Here is a 21,470-nt window from a genome sequence, read left to right on the forward strand (position 1 = left end):
AGTCTTCACTTGGTCTTTGAAAAGGAAATTCAGCTTTCTGGATGCCAACTAAACAAAGGTTAGGATGCCAAGCAAACAACTCTGAAGCCCTCCAATCATCCGTTTAGATGTACTTTCTTCCTCTTTCAGGATCAGCTGTCAGAATCACACACAAGGTATAGACTCACAAGGACACTGCTACAATCTACACATCATCTACAGGACAAGAGGAATGCCTCTTAAATGCTCTGAATCACTGCCTACCTCTCTCATCTGCTATCTAGACATCCAGTTTCAACAGCAGAAATTGCATCTCCTTAGTCATCCCTAACCAATTACCTACTTTTCAGGTACCCTCATCAGGAAGGTAGATTCTAGCATGACATCTACTTAAGTGGTCATTACTCTTTTTCTATAGAATGGACCAAGTGCAAATACAAGGAGAGAGAGTATTTGTAACAGTATTACCTCATTTGTTGCATAAGCTGGAAGGTATGCAGTAAGATATGCAGCACACTGCAGGTTTGGGAAAATATGTAGCAGCAAAGGCAGTTAAATGCTTCCTTGGAAGAATAAAATCCTCTCCTCCTGCAGTTAAGATTTCTAAGGAAGTAACTTAAGTCATCTTTTTCTTATGTAGTAACTGTGTTACTACCTTTGAATATGCAATACTTTGAATATATGTGATACTTTGATTATCAATCACCCTCTCCTCTTAATGCTGGTTTTACTCAGCGTGCTGAAGCCATGGCACTGGCAACAGTCTGCCTTCTGGTGCTCGAAGTCATGACCTGCTAAAGCTAAGCAAATGCATCCTTTTGAACTGCCTTAATGTGTTGACAAATGTTTGCGTCCACAGCCAGACTTTCTTAAACATATTCATTACCTGAAATTATCCAGTGTCCCTCCCCCAGATCAAATATGAAATCTGTGTACCACACACCTGCTGCCAAATGCAGTTCTAAGTATAGCCCCAGTGTGCAAAACAATTTACAATCCAAACTACACTGCAAATCAGACTCAGAACACAGTGTCTTTAACTAGGTCTTGTAAGGTGGTTGTTGGGATAGCTGTATTTGTTAGCATAGACAGAGCCAGATTTCTTACTATTTCACCTAATTTTTTTCCAGTCAAAGAATTTCCATTGAGGGCAACAGGAAATACTGGTACCACCTGCAAGGTCAGGGACCCACAGCCAGACCCATAGGAACTCCACTGAGTAAAAGAACAAGGGAACTGCAGTAAAGAACAGTAAAACCTACCAAGCCATTTCCACATGAAAGCGATGACACTCCATTTCCTGGATGATTTATATTCAGATCAGGTGACAACTACCATGAAGCTATTTCCTTATGCCAGGAGGCTGTTAAGAGTTTTCCTGTAGTCCATGCCTCCCTGCAACTGTGCAGGAACCTGTACATGAAAGTATGAACTCCACACTACCATTCTTGTTTTTAAAGCCAAACAAAATGACAACCACAGATTTCTAAGAATTGATGTCTTCAGTTTTAATATTTGAACACTATGTCTTTGAATGTAGGTAAAATGCTTCTTTTTTAATTTGATCAGGTTCTTTTTTTAAAATTATACAGACATCTTCTTCATGACAATATTTTACAGACAGATCCCTAGGGCTCTAAGTCACAGTATTTATGACTTAGGTGATATATCCTCGTAAAATACATTCTATTTGCAGGAAGCTACAGAGTGACATAAATCTTACTTCAAGACATCTTCCCATAGTTCAGTTCAATTGCATGTAACAAATAGATTTCCACAAATACACTGTCAGTATTTGGCATACATGTGAATAAAACATGCACATCTATGTAAGTTTTCACTTACGCATACCTTCACCTTGTAAGAGAAACATAATTTTCTGGTTACTTCAGGAAAATGATGACAGCTTCATACTTGGGAATCAATAGAAATCTTACATACCTCAATCAATTTTGCCCTCTCTAGTATCTACTGATTCACATCATGACTGACAAACATGGTGCTAAGGTGAAGCCTCCCTTCAGTACACCGGTATCAGCTGAAATCAACAAGGTTATCTAGCCCCTTCTGGCCCACAGATGAAGGTTATCAGTCCCTCTTTCTGGCCTAAAAAAAGGACAGTTTTATCTGTACAACTTTTAACAGGTATTTTTCTCTCCTATTCTTGATTATGCCTGATACTGGCACTACACAACCTCCTAACTCCCTACAGAGTTTCTTTCCCTATATCTAACTTCAATTATCTTTGGTGAAATTTAAGCCACTTAACTTCTTTTTTTGCTGGAGACACAAAGGGGGTTTATTCCCTTCCGCTATACAGCAAAATTTTATGTATTTGATGACCATATGTTTTGTTCCACCAAATGTTCTCTTTCTTACCTAAGGAGCAATTTGCCTCTCTAAGCAGAAGAATGCTAACCTGTAAAGAAAATCAATACTGATGCCATGAACAGAAGGCCTTAATTATGTCATACTTATTAACATCAATAAGGGTGCAAGTATTCCCTGACTTAAGCTGACTTCCTTTAGCTGTACATAATTCAAATGTACCAATGACTAACAGTTTACAGCTTCTTTTTTTATTTTCTTAGTTCATACTTCTTCTTGAAAAGCTGTTCCAACTGACCATTATACCATTTGGTACAATAAAGTGGTAACAGCATAGATTCAAGGTCAGAAAAAGCTAGGAAACACACTAATCTTACGTATGTTAGCTACCTTTAAAGCCCAAGGCTTTTATTACTTAACATTTATATAAAATACTCAGCTCCTCGTTTCAGGTAGTTAAGTCAGATTTCACAAGCAGGATTTTAGATGGTTTCCACTTATAATATGTGCACAATGGTTAACACAGAGACAGAGTGTAGTCTACAACAGCTTCCCATGACCTAAAGTAGAAGCTGCTCCAGATCAAATTTAAGCTTATTTTCCATTGGGCTGTCTTCCAGACCACAAAAACTACCACCATTCACAGACTGCTGCTGTGCAGGTTCAGTGTCCAAGGTTTTAAAATTTCATAACATTTACCCTTCACATAAAACAATTTATACAGTATACTCAATGTAAACCCCTATACTAATGTTTACAAAAATCAGAAATTAGGGTTAAGGTTTCCAGAGCAACATGAACCCCTGGCCTCTTCTGGTTATGCATTACAAAGTACTCTTCACATGATCCCATAGCATTGAAAAATGTGACAGACTACTTGGCAAATAAGATATGACACTGAATATCTTACAATCATCCTTCCAATCTGTGATGCATAGTTTTCATTTGGAAGTTTTATTACATCCAGCATTCCACAAGACGATAACCTGTCAACATGCTGAAATTCCTCACTACATATACGCTGTACTGCGTATTCCCAACATACATATTGTACTGCATATTCCCTCACAAAGACATGACAGAAGTCTATAAAAATAAAAAAAGGGAGATGAAAGTGTAATGAGATGAAATTTGACATCTAACATTATTTAATGAGAAAGACCAAATAAAAAAACCTGCTGGTTCTTCATGTCAACCAAGCTGAGAAACTCAACTGTTATAGGATACTATGAAGATTTAAAAGGTCCACAGCTTCAGAGACTGAGCAAAATCATGGAGGATGGGAATCCATCAAAAGCGATTAGACACAAAGACATCATCCCTATCTCAGAACGTACTCCAGTCTCTAGGACCTCAGAAAATACATGCAGTATTAGTCAAATCCTGTTATCTTTAAATTGCGTTGAGATGACTGACGATGTCCAAATTTAAGTAAAGGGAAAAGATTACTTAGTACTGCTATTGAGCCTAGCAATATAAACAGAATCATAGAAAGCAAAGTGCACTTAGAAAATTCTAAAAAACTTTAATATAAAATCATTATATATTATAGGTTACAATATATAATACATATGCACGACTATGCACATATGTACTATACACTGCATATGTAATTGCATACATATTCACACTTGTAAAATTCTGTATCACTATAAATATGAATCCATCATTTTACCTTTAATTTCATGGAATTACCATGTTTTGTGGCATAGTGCTGTCAAAGTTCAAATAAAATAGTTATAGTGCAACTTACATAGAAAACTTTTGTTTTAATACATTGTAAGATTTAGCAGTGGATGGTTCATCTCAATCATCTGCACTGTATTTTTTCCATAGAAAATTTTCATTTTTTTTCCAAAGAGAACTTTCACATACTTCTCTCTCTACTGCCACTGTGGAATGAGGGGATCTTTCACAAAGTTTCTCTATGACTGCTATATCTGTGAGCTTTCTGAGGCTCTCCTCATTCTGTTCATTCAGCATATCCCAGAAATCTTTTGGTCTCCCCTTTGATTTTTCTGCTAGTCCTGAAGAGAATCTCCTTGGTGATCCTGTAGACCCATTTCCATAATTTCTGAAGATGTCATCAAGAATAGAGGTATCTCCAAGTAAGTCCACAAAAGAATTCTTCTTGCAAATCTGAGTTTTTCTCTCTCCATTTTCTGACTGAGACAGGGATCTTTTTTTTGGCAGCTGTGTTCCTTCTGAGTCTTGCTGTCCTTCACAACTTTTTATAGGCAGCACCTCAATTATTTCTGATTTACTGCTTAATGAGCCAGATGCCATAAAATCCTTGAATGCCTGACTGTTTCTTCTTTCAATATGTTGAGCAGCAACAGTGGGTGATTGTTTATATTTTGCATCAACAAACATATCTTTCAAGTAGGAGTCATTGTGAAGCTGTTCTGCTTCTCCTTTATGGCTCTCTTGGGTCTGTGTTTCTGTAGTTCTACTCAGAAGTAGTCCTTTAGCTGATGAAGGTCTAGATTTAGATCTTCCAAAATTAACAGTGGATTTTCTTTTTCTGGAGTGTGTTGTGCCCAGTTCTCGTTCCTCACAGGCACATGAAGCTTGTGCTGGTATTTCAACTGAGAAGAAAGGCTCCATCTCTGGATGCTTGGAAACATAGAATTCCTTCAACATCTTCTGCCTGGTTTCTGATGTAGCTTTTACAATATGTTCTGCAAGGTTTTTTACTGATCTCATATTAAAGTGGGATACCATTTCCTCAAATTGTCTCCTGTAATTATCAAGAAGGAAAAATGTGTTATGTCGACACCCTTAACTAGAAACAAAAGCAGCTTTCAAGAAATTAATACAATTCACCTCCTTCACATAACCCAGAAAGCAATCATCAAAACTAACTTCTCTATTAGGAGTACTGTTTCTTTTTATTAGCAAAGAGAAGAAAGAATAATGACTTCAGAAGAACTGAATCCCAAGCTACATTTTCATTTCCTTAGCTTACAATTCAAAGACTTACTGAATTTCAGTGTAGGTAAGATACCATAGCAAAGGACCAGGTTTCAGAACATATTTAGCTACCAAAAAGATGTAGATGGACAGATGGTAGAATGACTTGGTTTCTTTCTTTTTTGCTGGGGGGGGGGTGGGGGAACAGGGAAGAAATAGTTGTTCCAAGTCCTTTTAAAGAAAGTCCTCTTTTTGCTAAACAAAAATTGGATAAACCCATGCACAGGAGACAAACATTGTCCACATCATCCTACGCAGTGAGTTATGGAATATTTGTTTCTGCTAAAAAGCCAAGTTCTCATTAAAAGACATCACTCTAGTTGAGTTAGCCCTAGTCTGGGGTCAGGGAACCTTACTGGAAGGCCGGAGAGGTAGGTTTTACACTCCAATGTCAGAGAAAGGATATGAAACATGTCACCTTTCCTGTATGAGGGCTCCAGAAGAGCCCTCAATCAGGCAAGATTTACCCCTGTTTGCCTCAAATACTATTTGACTGGCTAGCTCCAATTATTTGAATGTGGTGACTGCAGACAGCTTCCCACTCTGCCCTACAATTACAACAAACTGAGGCACGTAATCATCCTCATTCACTCCATGGCACATCCACATGTACAACAAAGTCTAGCGGCATGTCAGGTGCTAACAACCTGCTTAACGCTCAAGAGTGAATTGTTTAAGCTTTTTGCTAGATATGGCTTTAGGATCTTGGAATAATAGCCTTAGTCACTTCACTGCCTTTGAAAGTTTTACCTCAGTGAATAATTGATAACTGATTATGATTCTGAATATTTTTAGAATGAAGGGTTCTCCTGCCTCATAAACATTTATAATTTTCAGTGTCTGTAACAGTAAACAAACCCAGCACTCCCAACAATAACAGTTTGGGTAACTGAGGCCAGCTAGCTGATATGACAGCTTCTGAATGCTTACAGGCATTACCTAGATACCAACTTTCACACAGTAATTTACTTGTCTCAAGGCAAATTGAAAATATATTGAAAATACTTATTCTGTAGGTTTGCTTAGCTAGCTACAGCTTTCCACTTCCTATTTCCACAAACCACTGGGCTATTTTTATTGAACTTCTATCCACATAATAATGGAATTTAATATCCATATTAATCATAGCAATCATTTGTGAAAAAAGGAAAACAAGGAAACAGAAAAATTATTAACCCTCCAAAAATAAGGGGGGGAAAAAAGTCTTGAAAGAGATTATCAAAAAATACTGAGCCCCAAGCTAAAAAAGAAACATGAAGCCCAGTTTTTTTAACAGCCTTTCATGAAAGTGATGAGATCTGGGCAAAACTAGCAGGCAGTCAGAAGCTAACATGATAAGATGTCTCGTTTCTATACAGTTTACATACTGTTTTGTAGCAGCCCGTGATGCACATACCACAAACACTCATGGTGATGACATCTACACAGTTATGTAATATATGACCATTGAATCAACATGTTCAAGTAATTTGTGGGTTCAATTAATTTTATTAATCAACTACAGTACTCATAGAGTAAGTCGAAGTTTCCTACTAGTTCTACTCTTGCCATAGAAAATAACAGTATTCCCTGAGTAGAGTTGAAACAAAGACAAATGCAACTACTCAAAGGGAAGTTTGTTTTTCAACCTTTGAATTTTACTTCCAACAACTTTACTTCCAACTCACCAAAAGAGTCTCACCTGCGTATTCCTTTGGGTGTCTTTCCAATCAAGAAGGTGGTTGAACCTAGTCTGTGTACTTTTTTGTTTCTCTGGATCACAGGATGCGTAACATAGAGATGATGTTGCTTACTGTTCGTCAACATTTCTTGCCTTTCCTTAACAGTGTTCTTCTCAGAAGTATTGTCTTCTGGGATTTCATCATTTTTCTAGTAAAATGAGACATTGAAATGGTTAGAACAGCTGTCTCTCTGATACAACAACGCACCCAAGTGCACCCAATTCTGTCACTCATAGCTAGCATAACTGGATTGAATGCTAGGGTTGGGATTCAGAGCTGAAATGTCGTCTCCCTACTCAGCTGCAAATTTCCACAGACATTGAAGGGAAGTCTTGGTTCTTTGACATCTTGCACAAAAATATGATCCTATTTACACCTCAGTTATTTTTCTGAAATTCTCACAAATTCTCATCAAAATTTCCCCTTTGCCAAAAGGGCAGTCAAAGGAAATAAGAAAATTTAAAAATGTGCTTGAAAAGCATGGAAAAACAGAAGAAAAACCCACATTAAAAAAAGCTACAAAGTATTTTGTCGGGGGTTTTTTGTTGTTGGTTTGGTGATGCTTTTCCTTTTTTTTTTTTTTTTTGGTTGGGTTATTTTGTTCTGTTTGGTTGGTTTGTTTTTTCAAATGAGATCATGGAAAAGAATAGCTGCTTAGTGATGTCCTGTCTCCCTACTAATACTACTTTAGAGATGAAATCACAAATTGTATTCACACCTTGCCATCTGCTGTTCAAAATTTGGTTTCAGATCTACACTGTTTCTTCCCAATGCTTTTCTATTTGATCCATGGTCCATTTCCTTTATTTCCATGGGCTGTTCACAATGTTCTCGAGCTTTAGGATCTCACATGTGTTCTCACCCCCTTGGTAAGTAACCTCAAGCTCAGCAACCTCAAGCATACAGAGAGAGGTGTCAATATTACAGAACCTACAGGCATAAATTTGCACTTTAAGATAAATGTACAGCTCCAAAGATTAAAATTTCACTTCATCATTATAAGTTACTCTACACAAAACTGAAATCCCACCTCAATTAAGATAAAAATCCTATTCTCCCAATAACGGTATAATACTAGTAACAAAATTAAGATTAAAATAGTAGATATTACTTAAAGCATAAATATTCTACAATACTCTTGCTGGTTCTGTATACATTCGTTAACTTTTTTTTTTTTTTTTAAAGTATGCATGGGTAATACAGCTCTCTACTTGGAAAATGTAGAAGAAAGCAGTCATAGTTTCAAAAAATATTTATTTTTATAGATTTTTTGCATGAAAAACATTCATAGTATTCCAATCTCACTATAGTAAGACTTAGTGTATTTGTCACTCTGTTTGGAAATCAGGGCTGTATAATGTAATTCAAGAAAGTATGACTTGAATAGAATACAAGACTAACCATGTCAATGCCTGTTTTAAAGTTATGTAAAACCCCCATAAACGTGCATCCATCTATCTCTTATTAAACAAGACCAAAGCATAAGAGGCAGTAATACTTTCGTTTACACATCTGTTCAAACACAGAAGATTTTTAATGTCTTTCGGAAAAAAGCCAAATGTTGTAAACACACTGAAAGTCATAAAATTGCTTGTCTTTGCAAAGAACCACATTTAATGATAGAAGTATTGCTAATTGCATATAAATGCACAAAAGGCGTATTTAGTTCTGGAAGCATAAAATTTTAGGTACAATGACCCACATTGCCCCACCCAAAAGAACAACTTCAAAATACCACTGCATACATACAAAGAGCATCTCTTCTACTTAAATAAGTTGCTCAAAGGTGGGGTTTTTTTAACTCAAGGTAGAAAAGGTTACTGTAAAAAATTACTGCAAGAACTGCAGGAGCTAATTCCAGTGAAAGTCTGCAGCCATTGTGAGTCACTCCTGAAAAACTTCCCAGCTCCCTGGAGCAAAGGCAATTGGTTAAATGATACCCAGTTAGGCTGAAACACAACTGACTCTGCTGAACTGGCAAACATTTTAGAAAGCCTAACACCCCACCCACAAATCCAGGCCCTTTTTTTTAGAAAAATAAAACCTTTTTAAAGTAAACCTAAAACACTTAGTTTTTTAGATGTCTCCATGTTTTTTAAAGGTCAAATCTGATGTTTATTACTCTGAGTGATATAATGGATGAGAGGGTCTACGTAGAAGTAAGATTTGCAAAATGAGATGAAAATATTCTATCTTTCTATTAGCACTACCATCAAAAAAGTGAGAACTTCAGTCAATATTCCAGTACTGTCAACGTTTTACACTATTTTGCTTTCTTTTGAATTTGACTTCCTGTATTACCCTCCTTAATTCATTCCTCTCATGGCCACTACCTTTTCAATTATCTTTCAATATTTGCTCTCTAAAGTACTGGTCTCATAATGAAAATTTATTTTCAACAGCTTTCTGTATTTTTCTGTTCCTCAAGCACTTTCCCTAACAAACTGCTGCTTCCACACCTCTCACTTCTACATGAAATGCAATAGTATAGTATAGTGCTGGTCATGTTCGTACCAATTATCACACTTATGCATAAAATAATCTCACAAAACAAGTCTGAAATTAAGACAACTTGATTCAGCAAGGAGCTTCTTGACTCTTGCTCCTCTATGGACACTAGCACATTTAATCTGTTTATATTACTGAACGTCACACTCTTTATGAATCAGTAAATCCTACGACCAAAACAATGGAATAATAAAGGAAAAAAAAATCCTTCACTGTATGCTATAACATACAGTGTCTGCTGTATGTTAAAAGAATATTGACAGAAAGAATGACAGCAAGCAGGAAAGGCTTTACTAAATATTTAAATACATTAAACACAGTATGCCTTTGCAGTGCATGTTATAAAATTTCTGCTGATCAAAGTGGAAAAGTTTCACTTAAACTTGACCACATACTTAGAGGTCATCTGATAAATGAAGTTTGTCTATATTGAAATATCTATAACACCATTATACATTTCTGTTTTCACAAACTTTGGGGTGAGGGCTAGAAGGTACAGCAAAATAATTACATTGACATCAAAGATAAAAATTTTCGATTTAATTACTAAATGAAATATTTTTACTACTTTATTAAACTTTGTGCACTTCCATTTTGTCACGAAAACCTTCACAGCAAGTTCAAAAGAAATGCACACTTTATTTACTTTCAAAGGCATACATACAAGACAAAGACCATGCAAGTGGTTTAGTAGAAGGCAGTGTTTTTTAATATAAAAAATTAAATGAGAAAAAGTTATACTCCAGAAATAACCCAGTAAATGCAAAGAAACAGTTAATGAAAGTACAATAAAATTAAATTATGAAGTGCTATTGTGAACTAGGGAAAAACCCACAAAACTGTAGCCAGTCCTTCCTGTCTTATCCTTGTTTTCTTCTGCTCCCCCTTGATCTGCTACACTTACTCTTAAAAAACTTTTTATATATTGCAATGGGAAAGAAGAGGGATAATTAAGTAGTTGTGCAGAAAATGGTTTCTAAAATGTTCAGAAAACCCAGGGATTCTTACTACAACTGAAAAACACTTCAAAGAAAGCATTTATTGACACCTTTCATGTTCCATTTAGTCTACAATAGTTTCAATCCCTTCTTGTTATGCACATCTCTTACCCTTGAATGTATATATCGAGTTTTGGATACCAAAAATGAGTTTTGATTTCTTTGATTTATGTATTATCTAAGAGGATGCAGCAATCAAGAGTCTAGAAAAATGGTAGTATCTGCACATTTAGTGTCACACAACCCATTTAAGGGTAACACTTCAAGAAGAATGAGGATAGGCATCAAGCAAAAATTAAAGTGTTACAATGCAGCAGTAACTTGTACTTCAAGATTCCACCTTGAATCTACAACTCTTGGATCTGTTAGCTCTCTATGACAATCTGCCTCCCGCTGCCTAGTTACAGCAGTTATTTAAAAACAGTATACATCTACCAAACCTCATTTTTGTCTCTCTTTGACAGTACAAAACTTCAGTATCTGTCGTCCCCGTAACAGGCATAAAGAGGCAGCTCTATACTCTGGAGCAATGAATGCTAGTCCATGTAAAAGCATCATCAGACATGACTGAGATGACTGGACACCTTAAGCCAGTAACTTCCTTTTCTTTAGTCCCTTCAAGCAAGGCAAAGGACGACCATGTTTCACCTTTTAAAATACAGCAAGATGAAAAGATATGGGAGAGTAAGTGGGCAGAAGCTGGGAGTAAGACACGTAGAGAAAAAAGAGAGATAGAGATTCAGGGATACTTGTTTTTCAAGCTGTCTTATGTCTGTGGCAATCTGTTAAGAAAGCAGACCTGGAGGATAACAAACATCCTTCAGACCTGGAGGATAATGAACATCCTTCAGAAGCCTGAAGCTGAAAATGTTTGTGTAATCTTCATCCATAGCTGCACGGCGTTCAAGCACCTTCCCCTCTTTTACTGCCTCATTACCCAAAGTATCCCTACAGTAACGATATATCATGCCAGATACTGACTTTCAGTCATCAATAATCCCTCTGACTAGCCTCCAGTGTCACAAGATTTTTCTCCTTAGGTGTGCACGAAACCACTGCTGTCAGATATCCAGGACACTTATCATTGCAGTTTCATTGTTTGTTTACATTTCTAAAATAAACAAGAATAGCCTTCTAAAATGTCTAGTTGCCTTGCAGTCAGCCAAATAATACAAAAGCAACACAGTAAATTCAGTATGATTGACCTCTTAAAACACATCTTACAAGCAAATACCAAACCATTATGCCATATCCTAATTTATATTTTCCCACTTTCCTCAAAACTTGAGAAAACACATGACTTTCCCACTACATTGTGAGTTGGTTTTCAATGATTATTATTAATTCAATTATTTGATACTGCATTCCAGTGCCTTTATCTACACAAACTACAATTCTAAATTATTTCAGCTAATTTTTTCCCCTTTGCAGTTTTCCTTGTGTTTTGTTTGGTTTGGGTGTTTCTGTTGTTTTGGGATTTTTTTCCCCCCTGGCAGTTTTTTTGATTATATATATTAATTATTATGACCCTTCCATATGCTTTTCTTTAACATATGCTATTCCTGCACACTATTTTTATTTTACCTATGTTTCTCTGGTGTCAGGATATACACAAAGTACCAAGAAATGTTTGATACCTGACTGTTCATTCTTGGTCTTGTTTCCTTCTCTCTTCTACACAGAATCATAGAGTAGTCTGAGTTAGAAGGGATCTTTTAAAGGTAATCTCGGACATGTACATGTCATACAAGAATTTCTCCTTAAATTATTCTACATGTCAGGGAAGATAAATTGTAATAGTGTCCACATAAAATTTCATGTGACTTCTTTAAAAATGAGGTCCACATGGTGAAGACCATGAATACAGTTAGCAAAAAATGTCTCTACTTTCACAGGATTCTTAAATAAACCAGAATTACTTTTCTACTTACCAAGAACACGCTACTGAACAAACTGTGTACTTCAGAGCCTTATGGTGAACTACAAATTCCAGTTTGAAATGAGCCTGAATGTTACAATATCTCAGAATTATTTCTGATGTGGACATTTGTTTTCCCTTCGAATTTAGCTTTCTTAATGGAAAAGCAGTCTCTGAATTAATATGTCTGCTGTTGTAACAAAGTAAGGCTGTAGAATGAGAATTACAAGTAATGTGTAGCTAACAGTCAGTACCTTAATTGTCTTAGAAAATGAAGCTAACCTACCTTAAAATTTTAGAATACTTTAGTATAACTATATTTACGTCAAGCTTTCTGAGTTAAACAAAGGATGCTGGCTACGACTACAAGTGTATCTAATATTTGAATGTATCCCAGTAGACTAACAGCAGAAAAATTTTTCAAGTTATAAAAACTGTTAAGATTTATTACGGATCCAAATTACTCCTCCAAAATATTTTGCCAACACCAAGAGACCAGTAAAAGCAAAGCTGATAAAATTAAATAAATTTTAGAGTAACATGTAATCATTTTCCCATTTGTTGCACGTAGCTTTACTGCATAAATAAACAGACCAAGAACATTCCATAAACTCTAATATTTTGCTTGGTAGTGGAGAATTGACTACTATATCAAGTGAGAACAGATTGCATCCTCTCTATTTCACATTTACTTCCGAGTCTGTTTCTTCTACAACCAGGTAACAGAGCAAGAATTTTTCATTGGGAGCAATCTTACTTAAATTTTGAACCTTTTGCTAAAATAATTCCTGTAGGAGATATCAATGTCTTTCACCAAAAAGCTGATCTTGAATCAATATGGTTATTACTACTGTTGAGAATGAGAGGAGATACTCAGCCTGTCTCTGAATTCAAAGCTTAAGGTAATTGCTTATTCCAGCAGAAGCTCGTGGACTTGTACCCATCTTCTTTCACCTTCTCATCCTTCCATCAAAGAGTAGCAAAACCAAAGGCCATGCACATGCATCATAATGAAAACTCCATTACAAGCTTCAAAGAATGTCCCATATTAACTCACTACATTGAAAAAACACAACCGAAAGCAGAATAGTGGAATGGTTAATTCCATTGCAAACTGAACCAGTAAACTCAATAAAACAGCATTACAGGCCAATCATTCAGGAACAATTACTTTAAAGCTGAATTTTTCCCCATCCTAGAAGAGCAAGGATAAAGGCATGCTATCTCCGAAAAGCCTTCTCTTTGTAAACAACTATCTAAACTTGTTGAATCCGAAGGCTGTGCAAACACACTGCAATCAGAGTTCCTACAACTGATAGAAGTCTTTGTTTAAATAATTTACAAAATGGCAATGTAATACAAATAAGATAAAGCAGAGTTCTTAATGACACAACTTTTGTATTTACAGTATTCTCAACAGTACTTAAATCTGCATTGGAGATACAAAGGGCATGTTTTTTGCTAGGCTGACAGCATGCTTAGTTTTCTCATTTACACCACATTGCAATAACATAAAGAAGGGTTTACCATTAATCCAGGTTTTACTACAAAGCATCTCGTTATTTCTCTGTCAAACACTGGCAATAGTGCCAAAAGTCTGTCATCTAATTCAGAGGATTAAGTCTTCCTTTATAGTGCAATTCTTGTACGAATTTATAAAAATACAGATAAAGTTTCTTAGAGCTGGTCACAGTCTATATATTGGCCTGAATTCATGCCGCAGAGGTTGAATATGACAGCTGGCAGGAAGCTAAGGGGAGAATACATCCTCCCCCTTTTCAGTCACCACATTTCTGTTGCCATAGTGATTAATCCTCAATTGAATGGCTGTCTTTGTACATTTCTTTTCAGTAAAACTTTAAGTAAACTTAAGTTGAAAACATGCAGTTGACTGAAAAAAAGACTCCACATATTCAAGAGGTTATAGTACAAGTTCTTGTGACTAAAACTTTTCCACATACTAAAAAGTGCAAATTAGCTCTAATGTGGGACATCATCAGTTTTTCAAATTACTTAGTATGTCCTGTTCCCATCTTCCATCTTTTTTTTGTGAAACCTCCAAGCCTTCTCCAAAGACTTCCCCACGCTCACGCAGCTCCCCCCCGCCACCACCCTGGATTCCTATTGAAGAAATACTACACAAATTCAGTTGTGTAAGAACTAGAGAAAGCCCATCCCAGACTTCCATACTGTGCAAAACATTTAACGTAAGCTGTTTTTACCAATTAACATGGAAATTAATTAGGAAATTCATTAAGGAGTGCAGTCATTTAATTCAGAATAGACTAGAAACATTAGAAGGAGATATTCAAGTCTTGCCTCTGGGAGGTTTCTCTTTCTTATGGTAGCTAAGAAAAGGTTTCACAAAAAATAGTGCAAATTATCAAAAAACCTAAACCAGTAAAAAGCTTCTGCACTGAAAATCAGTCACGTTGCTTTGGAACCCAGAGCCCACCAGAAAAAAAAGACCATGAAAATCAAAACCACTAAAAATACTCAGTAGATGACTAAGGCCTTACGGAGTTTGTTAACACTTCCATTTTCCCCCCAAAACTAATGTCAGAATAATTTTGAGCAAAATATCACATGAATTACTCCAGACTTTCTTTTTTTTTTTTTTTTCTCTGAAAGGCTGAAGTAACTGTAGGTCTGCGCTGAAAATTAACAGTCTGGCTTTGCAAGTCCACCATGTACACTCTACAAGTTCATTTCACATATTTGCTTTAAAAAGCTTTTGTTTTCCATATGTTTCTTTCTGTGGTTACACAAGATAGTTCTTTTTTGTTTTCATCTATGTTCTTAACATATAGTGATGTGATAATAGAGACAGAAATCTTCCATTTGTTTAATGAAAACAATGAATGTTTAGTAAGTCTATCTGCACAAGACTTGAATTTCAATTCAAGTGCAGAACACAGATTGCTCAATGTCATCAAATCAGGCTAAAACCCAATAAAATAATCTAGAAAAAAACAAGTTATTTATTCCAGTAGATCAACTTTCAATATAATTTTCTTCCTTCACACTTGTATGTAATAGATTGTAAAACCCTCCCTATGAATAATCTTCAGTGAAGCAGCATATCAAGTGTGTTTTGTTGTCATGTAGCAGCTCTCAGTAATTTTTACTGGAGTGGCTGTGTGCCACACTGAATGACATGCATTTTCTACCTCAAGGTGTTACAATACTATAGCCTGGTGTGATTCTCCCTGCATGCTCTAATACTCATGACTTCTTAGGAAAGATTATGAGTAGGATGAGATCTCAGACTGCACAGAGACACACCTGACTACCTTCTGTGACACTTAGGTTCTGGGACATGCAAGCAAAGCTTGTAACTATAAAGGAAGATAAGATGTACTACTAACCTATTATACAGCGTAATCCGTATCTCCAAAATTTCTTCAGAAACAGCTGTCTGCCATACTGCTGCATGGAAGAGAAATCCCCAGCTTTGTTTTGATTATCAAGACTCTAAACACCTCCAAGTATTGACACATCAATTCCTTCCACATAAGCAGTACTATCAGAAACATCAACTCTTTGAGGGAAGATTATCATAGTATTCTGTGTTGCATCGAAAGAAGTGTGGCCACAGGTCAAGGCAGGTGGTTCTGTCCCTCTGCTCTTAGTGCAGAGGAAGGCCACAAAAATGACTGGAGGGATGGAACACCTCTCCTATCAGGAAAAGCTGAGAGACTTGGAGTTATTTAGCCTGGAGAAGAGAAGACTCTGGAGAGAACTTATCATGACCCTTCAATACTTAACAGGGGTCTGTAAGAAAGATGGAGAAATGCTTTTTAGCAGAGCCTGGTTTTGATCTAGATTAGACGTAAGGAAGAAGGCTTTTTTACAGCGAAGATTGTAAAACACTGCAGCTGGTTGTCCAGAGAGGTGGTGGATGCCCCATCCCTGGAAAAATTCAAGGTCAGGTTGGATATGGCTCCAAGCAACCTGATCTAGTTGAAGATGTCTCTGCCCATTGCAGGAAGTTTGAACTAGATGAACTTTAAGAGTCATATTCTATAGTTCTTAAGTATTTCTTCTCAAAATCTACAGCAATACAATATTGACAGTTGTGGGCAATGATCAGAATACAGATAATCTTCAGACAAAGGATAATTACATTCAATTCAGGAACTATTGGTATTACAATATTTTTATTATAATTATAAGCTTTCTGCATTCAAGACCATACCACCCATGCCATGTCTGTCAATAAACCCCAGTTAATCTTAGTCTTTTAAGTACTTCCCTCACCATATTTGCAAAATAAACTATAAATGAGTCTCCACTGCTGTAGATGAATACTTATGAAAGCCCATTCTATAACTTGACAACATCCTTCTGCACTGAGAATGCTGTTTCAACTCACCTAACAGCTAGACCATCTTCTTCTATTTTTATGCAATCCCATGCACTTTTGTGATAAAAGGAACATGTTCCACAATTTATTTTCCTTTCTTCAGAATCACGTGACAAAATACCTTTCCACATATGTTTGCTACTACTATTGTCATACACAAACTTTCTTTAATTCAGATGTTGGATAGGATTTATTTTGAATAATGATATTCAATCAAACTACAGTTTGTTCTCTTACTTGTACAATTAATGCATCGTTTATACTGTTACATTTATTACTTCTGGATTTTATATCACCTTTCATAGCTGCTAAGTTGTGAGAGAGCTCTCATGATGTCCTTTTTTAGTTTCTTGATGGCATCCTTTATATTCTGATTGCTGTTACCAAACACTTTTCCAGAGTCATACAGTACTTACAGAAATACAGACTAAACAAGCACTCAGTACTATAAATGTGAACATTCTAGCTAAACTACTCAGTTGGCAAAATTCCTTTAAAAACCATATATAGACAATACGACTGCATTCCCCATCACCTCTGGGGAAAGAAGTGTGAAGGGCTTTGCAGTCTTGAATCCAGGACTGTTATGGATCCTGCAGAACAAAGCAAGCAAGAAAAAAGAAATAGTAGCGAGATCTATTTCTCGTAAGAACAATCAAAATTCTGTTTCCTTAAGCCTTTTTAAAGGTACAGAGCAATAGCAGATTAAAATAATATGTTCTAATATGTTCAGAGAAAAGGCAGCTAGGATATATCAACACTAGGCACAGGCAAAATTAAGGATAGACTGAATACTTACTACTGGATAAAAAAATAAGCTTGATTGAAGCCTACAGTTTAAGAGGTTAAGAGAGACTTGACTGAGGATTACAGTAGTGCCAACTGGGCAGATCTAACACTGGCCTTCTAAACTCAAGGAAACAAAAGTATCACCAAGATGAAATCCACGGTAAGAAAAGGTGTTCAAGTCCTACACTATTTTTATAACCAATTCAAATGCAAGCTTGTTAGTTACTCACGTTCTTAAGATGTTCTATGTTGGGGTCCCTCCCCCGCCGTGTAGCCCTGGCAGAGGGGCCCTGAGGGCACAGACACGGGGTTTCCCTGCCCCTGCTCAGCCTCGTTCCCATGGGTTGGTTTGTGTTCCCTGCGCGGGCAGAAGGACCCTTGGTCCCGTGACTGGAACAGTTCCTCAGCAGAGCTCCGGCCATGCGGCTGGAGAAATAAACATCTCTCTGAAACAGCTATCAAGAATCTGTCTGTCCATATATATTTCCTTTCCACGGGACTCCTGGTTTGATAGATGCGTGTTGCAGTATCCCCACTGCAACAGTTCTACATACCTTCAGTTATCTTTTGAGGAACAAGACTTGCTGTCTCACATCCCTTCTAACTTGGCTCTCAAGGATCTTCTTCCTATGGAACCTCCCTCACTTTCAAAGAAGAGACCTCACAGGTTTTGCAGTCTGCTCCAGCTTTCAGCAGTTACTACGACTTAAGCAACTACAGTAGTCTCCACGATTCAACAATAAATGAAGCACTAATAAAACCAATTTATACTTTTATCTACTACAGGTAGACAACCAGGAAGAAGACATTGTTTTATAGTGCTTTCCAGCAATTAATTTTTCTATTACTCATACTCACAGAATTTCCATAAATTGGCTACTGAAACTAAAGACCTTAACCCAGGTTCTAAAAGTTTAAGAGAAGTAGTGAACCCAAAACGTGATTAGATGGCTAGTCAATAGCAATAAATCAACATGTCAATGTTCTTACAAGGGGTTTTCTTTATTAATTACTTTAGCTTATTACAACATTGCTTTAATATCCCTGTCATTCCAAATTTCTATGTAAGCATGAAACAAAAATGCCAGTCTTCCACCAACACTTGTAGTTATTTGTATTTCCCAATTTACAACTCATCCAATTCAACAGAATACTTCAAGTTTTTCAAAATTCTTGACCTCCTTTCACAGATATAAGTCACTGCTTGAAAAATGTATTTAAAATTGATTACGTCAGAAATGTATTATTACAGACTGCTTACTAAATGAAACTGTAAAGCAAGAAGACAAGAGTTGGCATAGGTAAAATGAACAAGACAAAGGACATAATACTTTTTTTGTCCTTAGCAGACCTATCTATGAAATGAAAATAACCTTTCTTGATCTCTTCTACGTAGAAATAAAACAATTTGATTACGTGTGCTTAAGAAGGGACATAAATATTAATGAGCATAAATATTATTCAGGTGTCTTCATGATATTACTACATAAAACTTCAACCTAAATATACTGTAAAAAAAAGCTTCTAATCAAGAGTCTAATATCACTGATATTCAGACCCAATAGAAAGAGCTACACAACAGTTTCTGAGAAACTGTTAGACCAATGACACTTGAAAACTACATCAACAAGAAATTTCAGCTGACAAAACTTTGTTTTTCTTTCAGTAACTATCAGATTCCAATTAACATTCCAACATTCAAAACTGTAATTTTATTTACTTAAAATAACAATGGAAATTTAAACGACTCAGTTGTATTTTTAATATTACACATGATGCTACTTTACTGAAAAAGGTTTTTATTAGGTAGCATTATCTTATGATAAAACAAGTAGATGCTCAGACAGTCAATGTCCTAACTTAAACTGATGGCAAATAAGTGAAAAATGACCAGCAAAGCCTGATGGCCAGAAGCACAACAATGACCATGTTTTTTCACAAAATGTCTTCTAAGGAAATACAAAGTAATGAAGAAAGAAAAACAGTAGCAGTAAAATCCTAGGTAGAGAACCTTTCTTCTTTCAGCTTAGAAAGTTGTCTATGAAGCTCTCTTTTTAAGCAGAGCACAAAAAGTTCAAAATGCCACATTTAAGAATAGGCAGTCACCTAGATTTTTATTTCTACATTAGTGCCTTTACGTAAATGAATAACAGGATGTGAAGAAAAGAGGCAACCTTCTCCATAATTTTTGGTGTTTTTCTTCCTACTTAGATCTCCAAGAGATGTTGCTTCTGAGTGAAAAATGCACACCTTAAAAAACCTGACTGACAAGTTAATCAAGAGAAGTTAATTTGCAATACTTGCAGTCACACAACTCTACACCATAAGCTCTAAGTTACATGAACACCACAAACTAGTTCTGAACGGAGGTGGATCAACAGATGTTTACTCAAAGTACTCTCTTCAAAGTTTTCTTTCATTTTTATTTGGTTTTAATAATGTTGTTAGCCATTGCCAATTAGTAAGTACCTTCCTACAGTACTCTTGAGTATTTTTGACCAACTTTTCTGCCAATGAGGGACATTCTAATGCAAATCTGTTAGAATTGAAAAGGCCTTACTTTTACTAGTTTGCCTGGTTTCATCTTCCCAGTATAAAAATTCTTGGCAACTCTGCTAATGGCTTAATTAAATGCAGTACAACAACAGCACTGGAAGAAACCCTTCTAGCCACTACGGATGTTCAACACCCCAGAACAACACAGTCGTATGTCTACAATTTCTGTAATGATTGCTAACATGTCTGTAAAGACTAAGCTGCACATTCACCAATCACTTATTCTGTGCTTGTGGTCTGTCTTAAAAAACAGCCCGGGAAACTGCAAACGTTTATTACAAGGCAAACAACAAAGTACCCAGATAATCAGAGCAGATTAAAAACACTGTGTAACAAGAACAAAAATCTGGAAGCTGTACCTGAATTTATTCCAGATTTGTGTGTATTCCAAATGCAATTAAACAAGATACAGGACCAACAAAAAGCATAAAACATATCTGTTGCTGCAAATAAGCACCCCCAGTAAACTCCAGTTCTATGTTTAAGATATTAAACACAGACAATTTGATTCAACTGTAGCAACTGTGTATGTTCACCTCCCCAAGAGAGCCTGCAAACTGATTTATGTTGAAATTTCGATGCTACAGGGGTTCCAGAATGTACTGTGGCAACTGGATTTTTGTTAACTGGATCCAGGACAAGCTGAAGATTTTTCAAGGCACAAATCAGAAAAACAGCACAGAATTTGATTTCAAAAACCCAATCTTTAAACCTACCATTTCTCTCACAGAAAAAGCCCACAGAGGGATTCCACACAGAGCTATGCTGTTTAATTCCCAACTCTTTCAAAGCTGGCTAATGTAAAAGCCACCCCCAAAAAATAAAATAATTTATTAGACCTCCAACTGAGCATTCTCTTCCTCCCATCCTCAGTATCTTTGATCATTCATGGTGGCCATTAACAGAAAAACAAGTTTATAGCTTTTTAAGATGAAAAATGAGGACAAAAAAACTTTAAATGACATTTCCAAAAATTTTTCTTTACCTTGGCACTACAGACAGCTACATTAGCAGGGAGCTGGGAAAACTGCTTCAACTCAAATACATCTCGCACTGCCCACCGGCTCAAGTGATTTTCAGCCTTGCTGGGTCCAACCACGTTCTGATTTGAATGAATATATGCCACTTCTTGAACACCATCTGATACATTATGAAAAAAATGCAATCAAAGATGTTGGTTATTCCAAAACTCTGAAGGTACACATTTGCACTGAAGGATATTGTAATTAAAAACCCCAAAAATTTACAATAAAGTTATAAAATTTGTTATAATTTCACTCAGCACCAAGTTTCTATGAAATATACAACAATCATTAGACTTATTTGGATTTATT

The 21,470-nt window shown here is 36.2% G+C and overlaps 2 protein-coding genes across 2 annotated transcripts in view; both read right to left on the reverse strand.

Annotated features, from left to right (window-relative positions):
• Window positions 1-1,462: 1,462 nt before the first annotated feature.
• On the reverse strand, window positions 1,463-7,808 carry LOC120411486 (DNA excision repair protein ERCC-6-like 2). The gene is given in 3 exon segments (XM_039566833.1): window positions 1,463-5,047; window positions 6,962-7,149; window positions 7,720-7,808. Coding segments are annotated over 2 exon segments (1,116 nt in total). The 5' UTR covers window positions 7,087-7,149; window positions 7,720-7,808; the 3' UTR covers window positions 1,463-4,056.
• Window positions 7,720-21,470, reverse strand: part of ERCC6L2 (ERCC excision repair 6 like 2) — a 51,834-nt gene continuing 38,083 nt past the window's right edge. The window contains exons 17-18 of the mRNA XM_039566831.1: window positions 21,122-21,276; window positions 7,720-7,894 (exon numbers count right to left, since the gene is read on the reverse strand). Of these exons, the coding sequence (XP_039422765.1) occupies window positions 7,805-7,894; window positions 21,122-21,276 (245 nt within the window). The 3' untranslated portion in view covers window positions 7,720-7,804. The remainder of the gene's footprint in view (window positions 7,895-21,121; window positions 21,277-21,470) is intronic.

This window comes from Corvus cornix, chromosome Z (genome assembly GCF_000738735.6).
Source record: "Corvus cornix cornix isolate S_Up_H32 chromosome Z, ASM73873v5, whole genome shotgun sequence".
Lineage (NCBI taxonomy): Eukaryota > Metazoa > Chordata > Aves > Passeriformes > Corvidae > Corvus > Corvus cornix.